This window comes from Rasamsonia emersonii (assembly GCF_000968595.1).
Source record: "Rasamsonia emersonii CBS 393.64 chromosome Unknown ctg1118621760090, whole genome shotgun sequence".
NCBI lineage: Eukaryota > Fungi > Ascomycota > Eurotiomycetes > Eurotiales > Trichocomaceae > Rasamsonia > Rasamsonia emersonii.
This window is the reverse complement of record NW_013563197.1, coordinates 186,102-205,886: the sequence shown is the minus strand read 5'-3', so window position 1 is coordinate 205,886 and position 19,785 is coordinate 186,102. Positions and strand designations below refer to the sequence as shown.

The window sequence follows — 19,785 nt, the reverse complement described above, 5'->3', positions numbered from 1 at the left end:
TAGGCCGTTGTCTCAGGACAAGAGACCCGGATCAGTTAGATCGTCGCGTGCTCGTGAACGACATAGAGTCAGGAAGACTCCTTGATCCTTCCCTAACCACCATTGTTAAGTATCGACGACTACGGTTGGACCCAGCGCGTAACACTAGGCTGCATTTTAAATTGCTTATAGTGGTCACTAATCTTGGCTTTGCCCCATATATCTTGCCATTCTTCTAAGGCCTTTGATCTTAGCTTCTTTTTAAGAAGCTAATAGATAGGAAGGTCTTAGGGTCTTTTTCTGACCAATCAGCTCCATATTTAGCACATTCATCAGCTTTAGCATTCCCATATATGCCCATATGACCAGGGACCCAAGCTAGGTGGATTTGAACCCCTTTTTCACTGATTTTCTGAGCCCAGTTATAGATATCTCTATATAGAGCTTGACTAGTCTTAGGGTCTCCCTTCTTTAGAGCCTTTAGGGCAGCCTGACTCAGAGAAGATCCACAGATCTAGAGTCTGAATCTGAAGCTTTTTATAAGCCACTCAGTAGACAAGCTCTCACCTCTATGTGGTGACTGAGACTAGTAGTCAGTCTTACAAAGCTGATGAAGCCAAGAGGAGCTCACATTCTTTTTCTGGGAGTTTTTTGGGCCAGATTTGTTGAAGTTTTGACCTATTCTACTCTTATGAAAAATTTTTACTACCTACTGACTACCTGCCTATTATTGATATCTGACCCCAATATCGAGCAATTACCAAATCGAAATATATAAAATATATATATCTAGAGCCTACCTTCCTGCCTAGGGGTCAGATTAATTAGGATAAAAGGTGGCATTTTTAATATTTAAACTTAAGAAATAGTTTATATTAAAAAAATTACCTATAGAATAGTTTATATAGTCTACTTAAGAGGGTATTAGATTATAAAATTTTATAAAATCTATAGATCTGAGGTTTTTATATAGGCTCTATAGTCTATTATTTACTATAGACTATAAATTATAGTGAATTTAATTATATAATATAGTCACCTTATAGTTATTATTCCCTATTATTAGCTGTAGTGATTTTATTAATATTCCCAGGCTATAGTTTATAGTCACATGACACCTGTAATGTAATTGGTTCCCCTTCAAGCCGCCCGAGCGAAGCGAGGGATCAAAGGCTTGTTATCCCATATAGGCCACTTGGCACTGCAGGCTTTCTGGTCAGATTAGACACCTAAGGCAGAGAGCCAGGTAGGCAGATTCTGTGTGGCATGCTTACGTAAATTTGGCATCGGGGTCTGGCTATGCACTTTGACCAATAGCACAACCGGAAACCACTTAATATTATTAAGCAACGCTTGCAAAAAACCATATTCAGAGGGGATGCAACTTACGGTCGTTTGATGTGAGGAAAATTATCATGTTTTGCAGGCTGTGGCCCCAAATATAACCAGCTAACGGGCGAATTTGCAAATGTCTAAGATTTTCAGCGATACTTATTTCCTCTCATTTGCCAGTTTCTATGTTACGGACAACAGTCTGATCACTTGATGGCAGATCCCTTTATTTTGCAGTAGCTGAAGCTCTGTGACTGCAAAGATGTCCGAGTCTCGATTATTCACTGTTCGACCTCTCTCTAAACAGCCGAAAAATGATCTCCGAGATTGGTTTCGCATTTACTTATCGCCGTCGTCCCTGACATTCCTTAAATTGCGTGCGGGTGACCTATGTTTTCTGCAACAAAGCGAAGGTCCGCCGAAGACAGCAATTGCCTGGACAGCTCTTGAGAATATACAGAATACTGTTGTCCAGACTTCAAAGGTGTTGCAGGATTGTTATGGAATAAAGCTGGGCGACAAACTTACGATTACTAGATTGGACGATTCGTTGGACGAGGTCGCCACAGTGCTTCTAGAGGAGTGCACGGATTCTGACAAGCTTGCGAACTATGGATCGCTGCTTGATGCAGACAAGCAGCACTGGGAGTGGGCTTTGGAGTACCCTTTGTCAAAATGCGAGATTCTTTCAGTTGGCCTGGTTTTCGATATGGAACTCAAGGGCCAACGTAGAAGCTTTAAGGTGGCGGAATTATGGGCACAAAGCAGCTCTGCAAAAACGATATTTCGATTTACCAAGGCTTCTACCGTCAAGATTGGGGATGACAAACAGAAAATGGCCAGGGTCGCTAAGCTTGAAGTCCGAGAATCTGGATTAGGTGGCATTTCTGACCAGATCAAGAGGATAAATCAAATTCTCGTGGACTTCAGGTCGGAGATGCATCCTGTGTCGATGCCCCCTTTTTACAAACTCAGTCGAGGATTGCTCATTTATGGCCCTAAAGGAACCGGTAAAACTGCCCTGCTACAGAAGATTGAAGCTGCGGGTTGGGAGAAATCATTCGTAATTGGATCATCCACACTAAGCCGAAGTGTGGGTGATGGGGAGGCGAAGTTACGCAAGATTTTCCACGACGCTCTTCTCTCGCAGCCCAGTGTCATTATTATTGACCAGGTGGAATTCATCGCTCCAAAGCGCACGTCCCATGATTCTTCTTCATTAGCATATGTCCTGTGTGAAAGCATAGACGCACTAAGAAGTGCTAAGGTTCTTGTGGTAGCGGCAACACGACATCCGAATGACGTCGACGATTCCTTGAGAACACCACATCGACTGGCAATAGAGATTGAGCTATCAGTGCCCACAGCAGCGGCCAGGGCACATATGCTGCGTGCAATGCGAGGTGAATCTACTGAGCCGAGCGATAGTCTCATAGAGTTTATGGCTGAAAAAACACACGGTTATGTCGGTGCTGATCTTTTTGCTCTACTCCAACTATCGTGCCGCAAGGCTCGAGATCGGCTGATAATGGCGGGCAGCATTCATAATGACATCGATGGCGACGTTTCTGATATCGCAGTTCCCCGGGCTGATCTTCCAGGTGAAGATAATTCGGGTGTTCCTCTAACCATATGTGAGATCGACGTTATTCAAGCTATGCAAGAAGTCCGTCCTACTGCTATGAAAGAGGTTTTCCTGGAAACCCCAAAAGTCAGATGGTCGGATATTGGAGGACAACATTCTATAAAGAGACATCTCCAGAAAGTAGTTGAAAGGCCTCTTAAGGTAAGGGGTTGTTTCGAAGCTGTTGTATCTTGAACGTCTCTGACGGCACCATAGTTTCCGGACCGGATGCAAAGGCTCAATATTCGAAGCAAGAAAGGAATCTTACTTTACGGACCTCCAGGCTGCTCGAAGACATTGACTGTCAAAGCCCTGGCAACAGAAGCAGGTCTTAATTTCCTAGCTGTGAAAGGCGCTGAGATCCTCAGTATGTATGTTGGAGAATCAGAACGCGCCCTTCGTGAAATATTCCAAAAAGCACGGGCGGCTCGGCCTAGCATAATCTTTTTTGATGAGATCGATGCCATTGCCTCCAAACGCAGTAGTACTTCACATGGAGGTGTCAACGTCCTTACTACTCTGCTGAATGAGATGGACGGTATTGAGGAATTGAGAAACGTCCTTGTTGTTGCGGCGACCAACAAACCCGATGTGCTGGACCCCGCACTGATGCGTCCAGGTCGTCTGGACAATATTATTTACATCGGACCACCGGATTTCGACGCGCGTAAGGAGATCATCGAAATATGGTTCAGGAAGTCAGTTGTCAGCTCCGAGGTAAATATTGATGAGTTGGCGGCAAAGACCGAGGGTTATTCTGGTGCAGAAATCGTGAGCTTATGTGAGACTGCAGGCGAAGCAGCTTTAGATGAAGAGGAAGAAACAAACCAGCCGAAGGAAATTATGTGGCATCATTTTGAGCTTGCTTTCAAACAAGTGAAAAGGCAACTTACCAGCGCTATTATTCAGGAATATGAACAATGGAGCAAGTTGTCAGCGTTCTAAAAACAATGGATTTAAGTCCTTTCCCTTGTGTCCTTGTGATGGAAATGTGTGTGTTTTATTAGGTACTGAGGTTGCAGTCTCGCCCTTTATTTTTTAGGTTTGGTAACTGGCGTAAAGCAGACGGAACCGACTTTTACTACACCTGTAGTTGATACTACCAGATGGACTGTCCATGCCTCCCGCTCTCCCCTCTCTTTGTATTCTTGATTACCATCCATATATAATGGAATATTCACCAATCACAAAAATATACAATCTAGGGGGATATCTACGTACCTCGCAAGCTTTCAAGGAGCAAACTTTGAAAGCTTTTACCTACTTATCTAGATACATGTAGGTAGGTGATAGGTCCACTTACCTTCTATACTCCGTACTCCGTAATTAATTATAGGCGACTCCTGATAAGAGGTAATCTACGGAGTACACTGAAGGCCCACCCGCAGGGCTGGTTAGTGCTAGTTTAAGTTAAAACTACCTATCTAGGTTAGTCCAAAGCACGTGCCTACTCCGTACCTAGCCTTAAGTCCATAGGTATGGACCAACAGCGGTAACATGATCTAACCAGAAATAAGGATGTTCTGGACATCAAGGTTGAATCCTGTTGGCTCTTTACTGTCATGCAGACAGCGCAGAACTTCCCACTCGCAGGATACACGGGGTGCTCTACACGCCTCACAGTCGCTCTCTCAAACAAATATTTCCTACGCGAATTGATTTAATTAGGCTTTTCCGGGAAAGTCTCTACGGAACAACATCAATCTGTTATCCTCGCAAAGCTCAGCACTGAAAAGATGTCGACGAGGTCACTCTCCCGGGGACGATCTCGAACTCGGTCTCCAGCGTTGTCTTCTCATACAGACAGGTCACCCTCTGGTTCTTTTCGTCGCTCTATCTCGCCTCGCTCCGTATCAAGACACCGAACTACGAGCCGGAGTCCATCTCAACAACGGCAATTTGATCGTCGCAACGGACACCGAGGAAGGAGCTGGAGTCGCTCTATGTCACGAAACAGAGAATACTCCCGAAGTCCCAGTAGAACTAGAGGCGGACGGTGGCCCCGGGATAGAAGCTATACCAGGAGCCCCAGTCCCAGAAGTCCCCCTCGAAGGAGTTCAAAGGTTCGATGCCCATAGTGTTCTGCCCATATACTGGAGTTAGAAATCTAGCGTATTTGGCTTAAGTCCGGCTTCTAACTTGCTTGTCTTTAGATTGTTGTCGAGAAGTTGACGAAGAACGTTACGGAGGATCATCTTTATGAAATATTTGGAAGCTTCGGTGAGATCCAGAGCCTTGATTTGCCCATGAACAGAGCATGTAAGTGGACCATACTTAGGTCTCTCACTCATTTTGTTGACAAAATATTCTAGTTATGACCAACAGAGGCACCGCATACATTGTGTACTATGATGTTGCCGATGCAGAAGCAGCTATCTCTCATATGCATGAAGCCCAGCTCGACGGAGCTGTCTTGAAGGTCTCTATTGTTCTGCCCCGGCGAACATTCTCGCGGTCTCCTCCGCCTGCGCGGCGCACTGGGATGGAAGGTTCTCATTCTGCACATGGCAGAGAAGTGTTAAATAGTGGCCGTCAGTCTTCGGGCACTTTTCGTACGTCTCCGCCTCGACGCAGGTCACCGAGAAGGTATGGCACCGGTCGTGCGATGGACAGACATGATCTATACCGCCCACGGTCCTTGTCACGTTCTAGATCCCCTCGTCGTTCTCGCTCTTGGTCATTACGATCCATGTCAGCGTCGCCTCCTCCAAGAAGGAGAGACTCCCCTCGCAGAGATAGCCCAAGGCGCCGTAGACGCCGTAGCCCGAGCTATAGCAGCTACAGCTCTGTGAACAGCTACAGCAGCTACAGTGACAGGAGTCGTAGCCCGAGCAGGAGCAGAGCTTATAGGGTTGGTAGCAGAAGAAGGTGATGGGAATGCGCCACATTCCTGAACTTGGCTAGCGACATTCAATTTCACATGTACCATATGTAACAGAATTATCAACTACACGGGATCATTATGCTTATTCAAATCGAACTTTATCATAGGGTTGAAAACGATAAATTTGATGATGATATGAGAGGGTTGATTAAAGTGTCTACAAAGAGTTTCCATCTTAACGGGACTTCGGAGTTATTGCTCGCTTGGCGCGCGTTTTATTTATAATTGGTTATGTTGATGGTCAACACTTTCTGTTACAGAGGTTATATTTCCTTACATATAATCTGTCTAGTTTGACAAGAGGTTTCTCATGGCATGTACTCAATTCATCACGGATAATTCACTTCTATCCTCTAGCGACAACGAAAACTTCGATTTAGGTATACATGAACTAGAAAAATGCACACCACCCAATGTACATAGCTGCCAAATTCTTCTTGTCGGTAGCTTGCATAATTAGTTCATCCACATGACCGTCCACGGATAATGGAACAGATTCGCCAGGTAGCAACCCTCTGAGTTTGTTCCTCACGCATTCTAGAACACCCTCGGGTGTCTCAGGCACGTTTACATGCGTCCTCCGCTTGATATTCCCCGGCTAATCAGCATCAAGAAATTCATCCTTTTAGGTCCTTGGTATTAGTGTAAAACTCACCTTCTTACCAATGAAGTCCGTTGTAGGATCATAAAGGAAGGTTTCCAGTATAGTCATAAGAGCATCTTCGTTTTGCCTTAGTAGGCTGAGTGTGATTTCGCAAGTTCGCCGAAATGGCCCTAGTTCTATCCTTAGCCCCAGCGTTTTGGTTGGGAGGGAGATTCGAAGCTAGATAAAATACATACCATTATAACCATAAGCACCAAAAGCATCGATCATGTTGTGAGTAAGCCGGAATGGCACCAATTCCGGTTTATCAAACGTCAATCCCTACGCCATTAGCGAGCTCAACCACCTTGGCCTTTTGGTCACCTACCTTGTCAAAAAGGCAATTGAAGTCTACATGCAAGATACCTCCGGAACCTTCCTCGAAGAGTATGTTCTCGCCGTGCCTGTCCCCAAGCCTGCAAAGAACATGAATTTGTCAGAAAAAAAAATATAGCTAACAGTTCACAGGGAAACTGACCCAAGGACGTATCCGACCATGGACATGACAGCGCAAGAGCGTGTATATCTCAACCTTGCCGCAAACCAGGCTCCAGTGTCTGGAAACATCTCTACGAACCATTCATGAAGGACTGGAGGAAACCTATTCCACCCCTTTTGTCAGCTCTCAACTTCCACGTAGAATAAGACATGACATTTGCTACCTTGCCAAGACTTTCGTTGTGAACAATGGGAGCTTTGAGATATCAGAGCAAGCTTCGTTCAGGTAATGCTTGATTTCATTATACTGTGAAAACGTTAGATTCAATGAAAAGGAAGACAGAATATGAGAGTGCTAACATTCGGGACGATGCCTCTTTCTCGGAGAAGTCTGATGACTATCTCTCGCAGAGTTCGTAAATTGTCCACCCATTCAATCAGCCCGCATTCTTCGTTCAGGGGCGTAACGGCATAGGTTTTGATGTCTATTAAAGTTACGATCTAGCTCTGAACAATGCTGAGGAAGAATACTTACACAGGCGCCGCTTTGTCGATTCTACATCTTTTTTCAGGAATCTATTGATCATGTTATTGAATTCCATAAGTCTCTGGTCTTTGCGAAGATCGTCCTTGGGTTTGCAAAGGAGATTATAGACTTTCCCATCGGAGCCTCTGATGCTGATCTTCCGGGGCTTTTGCAGAGAACTAAGGACCTGCGCATCATCGAGGACAGCTGATAAAGTCAGCTCAACCCTTCGCTGAACGTTTCTTTTCTTTCCCCCTTTCTGCAACTCACTTTCAATAGTGACAGCGTCACGCGGGAAGGCTCTGAAGCTCTTCAGATAATCTGAGTCATGAGTGGCCGGTAGACTCGGAGTTAACATTGTCTGGAAAGGTATCACCATCCGACAAGGAGCCACTTTGTGGTTAAAGCCAAGGTGCCGCGCCAGACTTATTTTTGATACTTTTTCTTCGACACGAGCAACACACAACCTAAGTAGTTCCTCGGAAAATTTCTGTCCTTGGTTAATCATCGACCTCATATCAGCTGCCGACGCCTCCGTTTTTGACTTTTTCGTTGCTTCCTGTTACAGTTAGCATTCCTCCTGTTATATATGTTCAATGTCGAAACAGCAGAAGGTAGAGAGACACACGGTTATTTTTTGAAGACATGTGATGCCTCTGGAAGCACGCTCTTTGGACGAAGATTTAACCAGAGCCAAGACAGTCCATAGGCCTTGTTGTGGGAAAGCGCTGACCGTCTTCACCACAATTCTTGTTAAAAGATCGTAGACTGTGTGATTCGCATGGCAAATTCGAGCAACAACTTGATTAAGGATAGTAAACAACTACATATGTCAGCTGCATCTACCTATATCAAAGATCAAAGGCAACGCAAACTTACCAGTGCAGCAGGCATTCGGTTCAAATATTTTTTCAGCTGGGAATGCATATCGTCCAAGCTCTTTTTCCGTTGAGCCATGCTATGTTTCTGAAATTCTCTGGATGTCTATCAGCAATGCTCTAATATCAGGAAAAGATCACTACTTACACATTGTCTCCACGTTTTGGATCAAATGGCTGGTCAACAACGGATGCATGCTCCAACCATAGGGTCAGAACCTTGGGTAATGTCTGGAACACATATTTGTTTCCGTGGGCAAGCGAACGGAGGTAGTTATCTATTACGAGTTTCGAAGCTTCCCCGCTCAGACTTGAGAGTATATCAGTGAGATACTCGCTAGAAAAATGGGATACCTAGACTTACTAAATTTGAGCTTCTTTACCCAGAGGCTTCGCCTTCTCGGACTCCAGGATTTTGTTGTAATGTTTACCAAGGTAGTAATGTGCCTTTTCCCACCTGGTCCAAGATGTCATTATAAGTAAAGTGGGTTAGATCTTTATATTCTTCTTACCTAGTGTGGAGTTTGATAGCTTCACGGTATCTCTGGACAATGACATCCGACTGAGTTTGACCTGCTCGGTCGGTCCATTTGGCCAGTAGTAGGTGGGCCTTGGAAAAAGTAAGTATATAGATGACCTTATGAAAGAGGACCGGGGTGAAGAAAACATAACACCCATTTTCCAGTTGACGTACCGTTGCAGCAAGCATGTTTTGATGTTGTTCCCGGTTCGAAGTAATGGAAACAGAATCAGTCTCCATGGGTGCATAGTCATGGGAAACAAAAGCGTTGGCCGCTATTGCCCCCTTCAAAGTCTGAATCGCTTTCCTATGATGACCATCTTTCCAGAGCAGTCGAGCGTGTTCAATCGTGGCTGATTTATCTTTCAGCTGCGCTGCGTGCAGCACGTAGTGATATGCCTGACCAGTACAGTCATTCTTTCGAGACAGACGTGCACTCATAAGCCATGCTGCAGCTATATCAGATTCGGAAAATCCATTCCTATTTACTGTTTCAGCAAAAAAAGAACTTCCACCACTCATGGGCTTATATGTAATACTCACGAAAGCTCCATAGCGGCTCGTCGTAATCCCAGGAGGTATTGTTTCTCCGGGATATAAACCCCTATAACGTCCAAGCGACGATCCAAAGTATCGAGGACTTTAGATCGTGAAGGGTACCCTTCTAGGCCCGCATTCGCAATCGCTTCTACTTCGGCCAAAGCATGCAGTTGAAGAAGGCTACCATGGCATGACTGCAGAGAGGTTACCGAATTTGCAGTTAGAGACTTCGCGGTAGTGTGCCGCAGGTTATTGATGATTTCTTGAAACGCGGCCTTGTTGTTGTGACGAAGAGCATCGAGAGCAGATCCGATGCCAATGTTGAAATCTCCAGTATTCTCCTGAGAACACATTTGCAGATACTCACTTAGTTTACTCCATTTTCCTGTCATTATGGAAGCTTCCACAGCGAGTGGCAGAAGTTTAGACAAGGGTGCTTCGGTTTGTCTGAATACTTCGAACTGGTTGAGAAGGGCATCTGTAGAAGTTAACATGAATACCAGTGAAAGGTGTTTTCCGTTGGGATAACTACCTTGTTGTCCAGATTCTTTGAGGCAGGTAAGCAAGTTCCACTGAGCGTCACTATTTTCTGGGTCTGTTTCTAGCTGCAATTCATACCAACTTTGAGCTGCAACCCATCTTCCTGTTTTGCGATGCTCGAGAACCTGCTGATCGATATTCAGCACATGTAAATGTGCAGATATGCCTTCAATACCGTCAGGTTCGTCTATTTGCGTGTAGATATCTTGAAGGCGTTGATAAAGTGGCTCAAGCTCAGCATGATTCTGTTTATCTAGGCGGCTTTTACACTGTCGGATGTACTGCTCCCAATGGAAAAGTGCCCTTGAGAACGATTTACATTCCACAGCTCTCCTAGAAATGACTTCAGGGGGAATTGATGATAAGAGTTGTTCGACACTTTTAATTTGGGCAGATGACGTGTCGAGTGTTGTATCCTTGTGAACTCGACTGCCTGACACATGGTTTGTGACTGTAGCGTTTTGCTTTTTCTTTCCCTGAAGCCATCTTGAGAGATAGTCAAGTACGCTGAAGATACTCTGCGATTTTTCACAGCTTTCAGCGCAACGAACGGCACTGGGAACGGATAGTCACTTACCTCGCTGCAAAATATGATGTTCTCTCTCATTCGAGTATTGTTGTCCGGAAGAGGATGCGAGAGAACTCTCGTCATTTCATCTCGTACCTCCCTCTGCTGAACTTCTGTGCCGTCTACTGCGACATTCAGAACCGCAAATGGGAGAAGGAAAGAGGATATAGAGATATCTTGGCCTCGGATAATTCTGCTGCAGATCGCGAAAATCGCCCGCACATTTTCATTGGTCCCCTTCTGTAATAGATCTAGTACAAATCTCCGAAGCCATTCTCCATGGCTCATGGTGGGAGAGAATAATGGGTAGCTGCAATTTGTTTTAATCGCGCCAACCGTTACTGTGTACTTCGATGTGAGAAATGGAGTCAGAATGTTGCGCACAGTCTCAGGGAGAGCCTGCCAGCGACAATGTCTTTCGTTCAATTCGATATTACGGGACGGAATAGTGATGCTTGGGTCGATTTTGCTCGCCTTCATTAGGGCCTGCATAGCATAGGCAAGAAAGCCTTGCGCCCGAGTATTAGACGCCGATAGGAATGCTTCCACGAGCACGTGCTGGAGGAAGAACAAAACGAAGTCGAAAATTTCATCCTTTCGACTAAAGTTAGAGAGAACAAGAATGTCCTTTTTCTCTCGGACTGATTCAACCCTATTTGGGTCTGGACAGCCGACCAGACCCAGACACTGGGCTGAGAGAATAGTGATGGTATCCGAGCTGCCTTTGAATTTGACGCAGCAATCAAGTAAGGAACGAGTCAGCAGCGCAACAACGCTGTCAGGCTGTTCATTAAGAGCGGATTCATGCAGAAAATCCTCATTCTCTCTGATAAAGGGGACGAGCTCTTTCAAAGCTTGTTCGACAACCGCGGCATTCTCACTTTGGCAGCGACGGCTGAACGCAATGAAATGATTCCGAACATCCATTTGCCCTTTCAATTCGCCAATTTGCTTTTCGAACTGTGCCATCCCAGGGATTGATGAAAGCGATGGCATGGTATTAAAGATATCACGCACCAGGCGGCTATGGTTCCGCAATATGTGGTCCACAAGTGTGATTGCCCCCTGCTTACCTCCATCTTGGAAATTCTGCCAATATCGAATAATGATTGCGAAAGTTTGATCAATAAGTGGTACAACTTCCTCTTCATCAAGGGAAGTAATGAGAATGCACCAAGCTCCAAAGGCATGGTCACAGAGTTCCTCAATATCAAGGGCAGATCTAAGGCAAGCACAAATCTGATCAAGGCCATTAGCTCTCCAGAGTTCTTGAACCAGTGATGTAGAGTGACAAACCTGTGGCAACGCGCTGTTTATGTGACCTCTTGCAATTTTAATCATTTCTCCAATTGCTAGAATGTTGCGCTTCTTCTCCATGATCGGCAGTCGGACTTGTGCGTCATTAATAGCATCTGCAAATTCAGTGATGATCCCTAGTATGTGCTCCTCTATGAAATTTCCCAATACGTTCGGATGCTTCGAAGTCGCAGGACCTGGGGCCGATTTCCTTGGCACATAACTCGCTAATAGATGAAGAGCCCGATGAATCTATGAGATGCAAGAGGTCAGAACAAGTTAAATAAGTCAGACAATTCACCTTACCCTCGACTCTTTGTCCTCTCCGGCATCGCCAAGATACTTCAAAAGATCACGAGCAATGAGAATGGGCTCCGTTCTGAGGAACGCTGCGAGCGAGCGGTTTTGGAATTCCGGATCTACATCTGCGAAAAGTGAAAGAATCATTCCTTCAGGATCCGATGAAGGTTGGCTCAATAAAAAGGCAAGGATCGAAGCCAAGTTATTTTTCTCCGTGCACAGTTCAAACGGAGACTTTGCCGTCTGGTAGCTTGCCCCGATTCTCGCAATAATATCCCGTTTACGCGTTAGCACCAGATACGGTAGAATATGAACCTCGGTCAATCTGAGAAGATCATCCACTCCCATTCCCAAGAGATCGCAAAGCTGTTCTGCCATATGTGGGCGAGTTTGTAGGTTCTTGACAACTGTGATCGACAAAGACCTCCAGAAAGGACGAAGGAGACTTGCAGGAGTCGTCGAAAGGAGCTGTGCGAGCTTTGCGAGCTATTGTTACTTATTAGTGGAAGTGTCCAATGTCAACAAACGTTCTACCCTACTTACTTCTGTGTACGCTACCGCACAAACATATGGATTTGTGTGCCCGAAGTATTCCAGCAGACGAAGGAGAATAATGTTTAATTCTTCATCTCCCGAAACCCTACAACCGTCAGCTTCTTTAATATCATTCTACAGTAAGACACGAGCGCTTACTCAGCTAATCGGCAAAGAGTTATAATACAAGTCTCCTGATAAGGAACGTCCTTCTTTTCAGAAAGATTCTTCAGGCACTCAAAAATTATAACAAAGTTGCGCCGACGGAGCTCGAGATCCACGCATCTGCGCACAAAACAAGGAAGAATGTTCCTGAAAAGTTGTCAGCACCCGGAATCGCCCATACGAAAGTTAGTCATACCCAGAGACTAATCGAAGTTCTCTAGATGAGCTTTTCAGGGAATGAAGACACACTTCGCCGAAGGCCGAAGACTTGATCGACAAGCGGCCATACTCCGGCTCATGATTTAGAAGTCTGCGTATGGTAAGCATTGATGCTATTCTGAGGGTCGAAGTGCGTGCAAGAGTTGGCATTAAATCCCATAATGTCTGCCGTATTTCGTCAAATTTTGGGCTATGCCAAGGTAGCACAAGATCTGAATCAGCTCGCCCAGCGTCGCAGATGCGACAATGAAAGGTTTCTATTTCCTCGTCGTTGTCGGAATATGACTCCGACAAGAGACCGACTGCGGCGCAGGGAATTTTCCCAATAGTTCTGAGAAAGTCGCATTTATTCTCATCAGAGAGATTCGGGAAAACTTCACTTTAGATGCAACCTTTAGTACTATCGCTAGTAATATAATTTGGGGGACCTTACAATACAGAACCACTTAATCCATGTAAATCCATTGGCGTTTCGTTACCTATAAGCTTGCAAGCCTTGTTCACAAGCTTTTGGAAAAGACTGGTGCCACAGGAATCAATCTGACTTCGCGAAAGGCGGATGCGTTTCCTTGCTCGGTTTTCTGGCTCGAAATCTAAATAATCCCGGACATTAGTCTGATTCTCTTTTCCACCAGGTAGCTGAGCTCATTTGTACCATTGGAACTCCAGATCTTGGTTTGATGGGAGGCATAGTGAGCATGTTCGTCCAATACCTTAGTAATGGCCTCCTAGAAAAAGTGTATCAGTACGGCTGCTGGAAAGGGAACCTCGTACGCCGGTGACTTGCCTGGAATGATTCTCGATTCTTCCGAAACAGTGCTTCGTCACGCCGCAGATTTAAAAGCGTTGGTAAGAGAATATTTTCCATGCATATTCTGACCGCTGGCGAGCGCCGGACAAATTCCAAGACGTTTTCGAGACACTGAGTCAAGGTAAGCTGAATGACAGAATCTTGGCAGAATGTTTGAATAGAAAAGATGTCCGCCAAACTTTGAAGCCAAATGCTACTGGCTTTGGCGTCCAGTGATATCATCCTGGTTATGGCCGAGGAGTTCTCAGTACATCTCTGAATACATGTAAGGAACTGTACCACTATCTCAACCATGGTCTGGTGAAAACTCGCTCCGAAGGCGCGAATCCACCGGAGAATGACTCTCCACAGTCGTTGATATAAGTTCAGAATCCAAGCCAAATCCTGTTGAATGGCAGATGTCGGGAAACTCTGGGAGCTGTTCATGAACTTCGGCATCATCGAATGCAATAGTTGAAGAAGCGAAAATGTTGCTTGAGGGAATAGCCCAAGACGAAGCTTATTCCGGAAGAGGTCGCGAGGTAATCCCAACCTGTCTAAATCTGTAACAAGTGACCCTCCGGGACCAGGTACCACGATGTTGGACTCTCCTAGATCTGGCAAATCTAGAGTTTCCAGCGATGCTAGGATATCTGGGAAGCGTCACCTCAGTCAACTTCCATCCAGTATATGGTGACTTATCACATACCAGTAGCCAAAGCACCTAGAAATGCAGAAAAGTAGTAGCGAGAATAGCACAAGTGAGACACTTCATGTTGGCAGCGAACAATGCTTGAGAGGAGGCTGTGAATCTTCTCCTCTACGCTCCTTAGCCGCGATTTGCTGTTCAGGTCAATTAACTGGATGATTAGCCAAGCATACAATGGCACATGTATGTCTTGTTCTAGGAGCTCTGGATCCAATTTCTCAACCAAGGCTTGGCATGCCGTCTCAATGACCATTTGTATAACATCCAAACAGTCTAAGATGTGCCGTTCTTTGTCAGTCTCAATAATATCCTTCTTAGCTTCATTTTCAAGACCGACTTTCAGGGAAAGGCATATCAATGTGTGAACATTTTTGACGCTATCACCTAAGCGAAGCTGAGTGCTGTGTCTCCCCTCAATGAGCTTTCGCAGCTGTGAGAACGTCCCATGTGCTTCGGACGATAAGCGTGGCTGGAACTGCGCGTTGAATATGGAAGAGGTCGGTTCGGATTTGGAGCTTCCAGCTCCCGGGTTTCGAGACCTTGATCCATCTCGAGCGGCCATGGGTCAATCTGCATTAGGTCCATGGAGATTTGCCCACATCTGCTCGCTTGTCTGTTTGCAAGGCTTGTCGAGGCAAAATAAAAGGCAAGCCTGGATTGATGTATTATTTATATTAGGTACACGGTTCCTATGGGCGTCGGAAGAGTAATCAACACTGCCTCACTCCGATTGGATCATGAGGGGTCATCCCCGCTACCTAATAGGTACCAATGGAGTACCCACAATTAAAATACTAACCACAGTAATCTTACCAAGTATTTGAACTTTGGAAGACGTGTCTGTTCTCTCGGTCCTTGCTACTAACCTGTTAATGGAAGTCTTCATTGAAGGAACATCGAACTAATACTCAACTACACAATAGGCCTCGGTATACTCGTCATACATCATTTCTCATCTTCAGTACATTAGGAAAAGGAGAGACGTTGTGTCTTCTGTATCAGAGCGATACAAGATTCTCAGATATCCGATACGCTTAACTGAAAAATTCTTTATCTGCAATTATTCGGTACGTTCACGTCATCCCAAATCGTCATACGGCTGCCGGCGGCCATCCCTTCCAGCGCTACCCAGTAATACTCCGGACCGATTAACAGGTAAATAGTTAGGTACTTATTATTGATATTTAATTCTTTGCCCCTAAGCGACTACCCGAGGACTGATTTAGACTTCTTTTCCTAGCAATCGTATCTACTGTGGAAATTAAAGTTCTACAGTACAGGACATGATTCTCGACTATGCACTTTCTCGGTGGATAGTGGATAGGTGTTGCATATTGTTCATTTCATAAATCCCGTTTAGACATAAGAACATACGCCTAATATAATATAAAAAATATGCGATCGTGTCAGAGCCTCCAACAGAGCCCTGAGACATTCGTGGACGATGAAGAAGAGCAAAGATATTTTATGAAACAGGCACTTATGATGGTACGTTAACCAACCATTCAAGTGATCCAGCTGACGTTGAAATTTAGGGAGAGAAGGCGTTGGCGAAGGGAGAGACTCCAGTGGGCTGCGTCCTTGTACACGAGGGGAAAATTATCGGCACTGGAATGAACGACACCAATAGGTCAATGAATGTGAGTGTCATTACCGGGCACAACTTGCTGCGCATATGTGAAGTCGCCTGTCATGCCCGAAGCAAGTCTTAATATCATGTTTGATCCGAGCTGATCTGATCATCTCAATCAGGGCACGAGACATGCTGAGTTTCTGGCCATTGAAGAAGCCCTCCGGAGTCATCCGAGGTCGATATTTCGACAAGCTGATCTCTATGTCACGGTTGAACCGTGCGTTATGTGTGCATCTACCCTCAGGCAGTACGAAATCAGACGCGTATTCTTTGGCTGCCCCAACGACAGATTTGGTGGCACAGGGAGTGTATTGTCATTGCATTCTGAGTCAGTCCTAAAGCTCCACCTTGTAACCCTCCAGACAAATACTGACCAATTCGTTGAAGCTCTGGAATAGATCCGCCTTACACTGTATATGGCGGTGTTTTCCGTAAGGAAGCGATCATGTTGCTTCGACGTTTCTATATCCAAGAGAACGAAAAAGGTGAACTCCAAAAGAGACTATTATGGCTTCATTCTCCTAACTATTTTGTGACTCATAGCACCCAACCCTCGTTCGAAGAAAAACCGGGAACTGAACACAGAATTTGACTAAGCAGCATGAATTTGCCAATGGCCCCTCTGCCCCGAAACTCCTGCCAGAGAATGTTGACCAATCTTTCAACATAACGGAAAGTACTCTACAAAAAGAACGGTGAAGTCAGGGTCTTCTTTCTGGTAAACTCAAGTGTCCTATTTCGGGAATATAAATACATGACAAACCAAGCTGGGCGATGTTTGACGCGATCTTGCCTCGCAAGTTCTTGTTTATAAATCTAGAATAAGAAAAAGCTGCTGACTGATACGTAATATTCGGTCTTGATAGCCTCATGATGAACCTTCTCTAGCCAAGCGCTCTGCCTCAAGCTCCCTTTCTGCTTGCTGATAGTACTTGGCCGTATCGACACCGTGCTAGTTTCATAGAAGTGAGACGTAGCTCACAGGAATGCTTGGTCAATATGGACTCACCTGATTGTGATTGACAAAATTGAACCAAGGGAGGATATGCACAAATAACCCCGAGTATCGTGAGTTCCTGGCCGCCACACCTTGGAGGTATTCTGAAACTTTCGAGGTTCCATAGAGGGGCTCGCCCTTCTTAACTTTGTCCACCATTTCTCTCATATCCATTTCAACCTCTCGGGAGTTCTCGGTAAAGCCATAGAAACGGTCTGATCACAAATCAGTGGAATTGTCACGACAATTGGACTCCCGGGCTGTCTATCATAACGTACTGACGGATCTCTGGTAGAATATGTGAAATCCTCCAAGAAGCCCGATCACAGTAGCTAGTCGCATCACCGGGGCAAATCCTCCCTTGCCTACATGAGACGGACTGACTCTTTCCATAACCCAGAAAGCAATTGGGGACACAGCAGCCATGCCGCCAGCCACTGCATAGTCGGAAGGTCTGGCATATCTTATTACTCGTGTGATGTGCCTGTACGCAGTCAGATAGCTTCGAGTGAAATTGGGCCATTAGGTGCGAAATACGGATCAGAGTCGATCAACTGTAGACATTGTTAGCAAATACATCGTCGAGGCAGTGGGGAAAATCAGCTTACCGGATAGTCAGTGTTGACCCTTTTGGGGGGCACAAGAACCTTTTGTTGATCGCTGGCCATGGTATCGAGCAATTGATACCCAAAGAGGACCCAACTCGGACTCTAGAAGTTCTCTAGGTAAAGTTGGAGCCCACGGCGGATGGGATGTCGGACTCTCGGGGTTGGATTAACCGGATCATCTCTGGTGCCGGTTATGACAAAGGCTAGTGCGGAGCTAACCATTGTTGGATGTAGCTCCAAAACGGGTTAGATTCATCGGAACGTGACCGTCGCGTCATTCTGTCGCGTAGGAGACGCGGTCATTATTGGTAAACCAATGCGTGTATGCAAGTGAGGTTATGCAAATATAAGATGTATGTTACAGTTGTTTGGATCTCAATGAAATTATTTCAGCTCAATTGACATTACCCCTATCGAGCAGCATGTCTGATCACGACCAAGCTCTCCCACAGAATCACCGGGCACAATCCGAAGTTCATTCTGCCGACGACATTGATGACCTTTTCGACTATGATGTTGGCCTTGATGAGGTCCTAAACAGCATTTCTACAGAGCCCAACAGAGCTGGCGCAAATACTACTAAGGAGTTTACGACATCAGCTAGCTCAGGGCCGTCATTAGGCCTTGATGAGGAGGTGAAAGTTTCCAAAAAGAGGCATCCTATCGCGAAGCTTGACGAAACTCGGTAAGTCACTATTATTAGGCTATGAATAATATTATCACAGCCCCCATGTGCTAATATTTGTCTTTGTCCAAGCTTGCTGTCAAAAAATGGTATTCCAAAACTGCGCAGGACAGCGAAATCCAAACTCAAGTTCAAAGGAAAGGGACACGAAGTAAGCCTCAACGGGATACTGGCACGAGATACGCGTTGCCTCTGCTAATGCTAGTGCTTCAGTTCTCGGATATGGCGCATCTACTGAACTTCTATCAGCTCTGGCTTGATGATTTGTTTCCTCGCGCCAAATTCACTGATGGCCTTGCTATGATCGAGAAGCTGGGACATTCCAAGCGAATCCAAGTTATGCGAAGGGAGTGGATCGAGGAAAGTAGACCGGTAGGGAATGTATCAGACACCACCATCGAACCTGCGACAAACGGAATAGAAGACCGCTCGGAGGGAGATGTAAATTCTATACCACCCGAATTAGCAAACATGGAGACTAGTCCCATCCTTGATACAGATCACTGAATTAACAAACCATCGAACTTGGCATGTTTATGAACCAAGTGAGCCCTTCATCACAACAGTCACGCGGACTCGGTAATTGCTATTCCTTGTCCTTGTTTCTTTGCCTGGCATGCTGACTGAGTGTTCTAGCGAGAGCATCCACACCAGGCCGGCACCAATATATACAGCAGAGTTTAATGACTTTTGCCGTTTAAATCGGGGATTTCTGCTCATACTCCGATTCCACCTTGGACGACCTTCTGGTAATACAGGGCCGATGATGCGAGAAAAAAAATAAATAAATAAATAAAACACCAATTACCGGTGCGACCGTCCTCCCATGTGAGAGCTTGGTAGCTCTCTCTGGGGTCATTCCCATGGATGGCTGAGGAAAGTTGTCGGTGAAATTTATCATTACCGAGTACACGAGGTGTCTCGAAGTTAGAGTAAGGGAATCCTTACCAAATTGGGTGGACATTTGATGTCGATGTCAAAAAGGCATCCCCTCAGGAAATACCAGGCTTCTAGGTACTCTCACGCAACAAAACTTATGACAGCTAGAGAATAGTTTGAGTAAATTGCTGCGGATGACAGTATTTCGTCACCAACGTATCTTTTCGGAAAATGAAAAGGTACTTTTCAAACTTTATTATAAGAACATTTTTGTACTGTTTTTGCAAAATTAGGTAAACATACCGCATATTAGTGAGGGGTACAACGAGAAATTATGGCAGGCAAAAAAAAATAGCAAGGAATATGGATGTTAAACCTGCCTGGAAAGTCGATAATAAAAACCACGTATTTTTTTCTTCATACCACTCTGCGAAGTGGAACCTGTAAGGCTTGTTCGTTGACTGTTTTCCTGAAACAAATTGCAACCAACACAAGTTT

The 19,785-nt window shown here is 45.3% G+C and overlaps 4 protein-coding genes across 4 annotated transcripts; 2 read left to right on the top strand and 2 right to left on the bottom strand.

Annotated features, from left to right (window-relative positions):
• Positions 1 to 1,573: 1,573 nt before the first annotated feature.
• T310_3966 (AAA family ATPase) lies at positions 1,574 to 5,727 on the top strand (the record flags this gene model as incomplete). The annotated part of the gene is made up of 9 exons (XM_013473234.1): positions 1,574 to 3,097; positions 3,152 to 3,706; positions 3,943 to 4,024; positions 4,141 to 4,213; positions 4,446 to 4,470; positions 4,604 to 5,014; positions 5,089 to 5,194; positions 5,248 to 5,487; positions 5,588 to 5,727. The coding sequence occupies 9 exons, from the start codon at positions 1,574 to 1,576 to the stop codon at positions 5,725 to 5,727; spliced, it is 3,156 nt and encodes a 1,051-aa protein (XP_013328688.1).
• A 483-nt stretch (positions 5,728 to 6,210) lies between these two features.
• On the bottom strand, positions 6,211 to 15,047 carry T310_3965 (Non-specific serine/threonine protein kinase; the record flags this gene model as incomplete). Its single annotated transcript, XM_013473233.1, has 23 exons — positions 6,211 to 6,417; positions 6,475 to 6,599; positions 6,660 to 6,744; positions 6,791 to 6,878; positions 7,125 to 7,207; positions 7,261 to 7,385; positions 7,436 to 7,985; positions 8,055 to 8,249; positions 8,306 to 8,402; positions 8,453 to 8,614; positions 8,669 to 8,761; positions 8,817 to 8,914; positions 8,999 to 9,305; positions 9,368 to 10,422; positions 10,482 to 11,711; positions 11,769 to 12,020; positions 12,075 to 12,554; positions 12,612 to 12,708; positions 12,762 to 12,914; positions 12,964 to 13,317; positions 13,420 to 13,625; positions 13,867 to 14,429; positions 14,486 to 15,047. 23 exons carry the CDS (start codon positions 15,045 to 15,047, stop codon positions 6,211 to 6,213), a joined length of 7,167 nt encoding a protein of 2,388 aa, XP_013328687.1.
• A 1,939-nt stretch (positions 15,048 to 16,986) lies between these two features.
• T310_3964 (NADH:ubiquinone reductase (H(+)-translocating)) lies at positions 16,987 to 17,783 on the bottom strand (the record flags this gene model as incomplete). The annotated part of the gene is made up of 5 exons (XM_013473232.1): positions 16,987 to 17,070; positions 17,128 to 17,330; positions 17,394 to 17,599; positions 17,653 to 17,669; positions 17,724 to 17,783. 5 exons carry the CDS (start codon positions 17,781 to 17,783, stop codon positions 16,987 to 16,989), a joined length of 570 nt encoding a protein of 189 aa, XP_013328686.1.
• A 362-nt stretch (positions 17,784 to 18,145) lies between these two features.
• Positions 18,146 to 18,915, top strand: T310_3963 (Replication fork protection component Swi3; the record flags this gene model as incomplete). The annotated part of the gene is made up of 3 exons (XM_013473231.1): positions 18,146 to 18,408; positions 18,517 to 18,559; positions 18,658 to 18,915. The coding sequence occupies 3 exons, from the start codon at positions 18,146 to 18,148 to the stop codon at positions 18,913 to 18,915; spliced, it is 564 nt and encodes a 187-aa protein (XP_013328685.1).
• Positions 18,916 to 19,785: the final 870 nt, after the last annotated feature.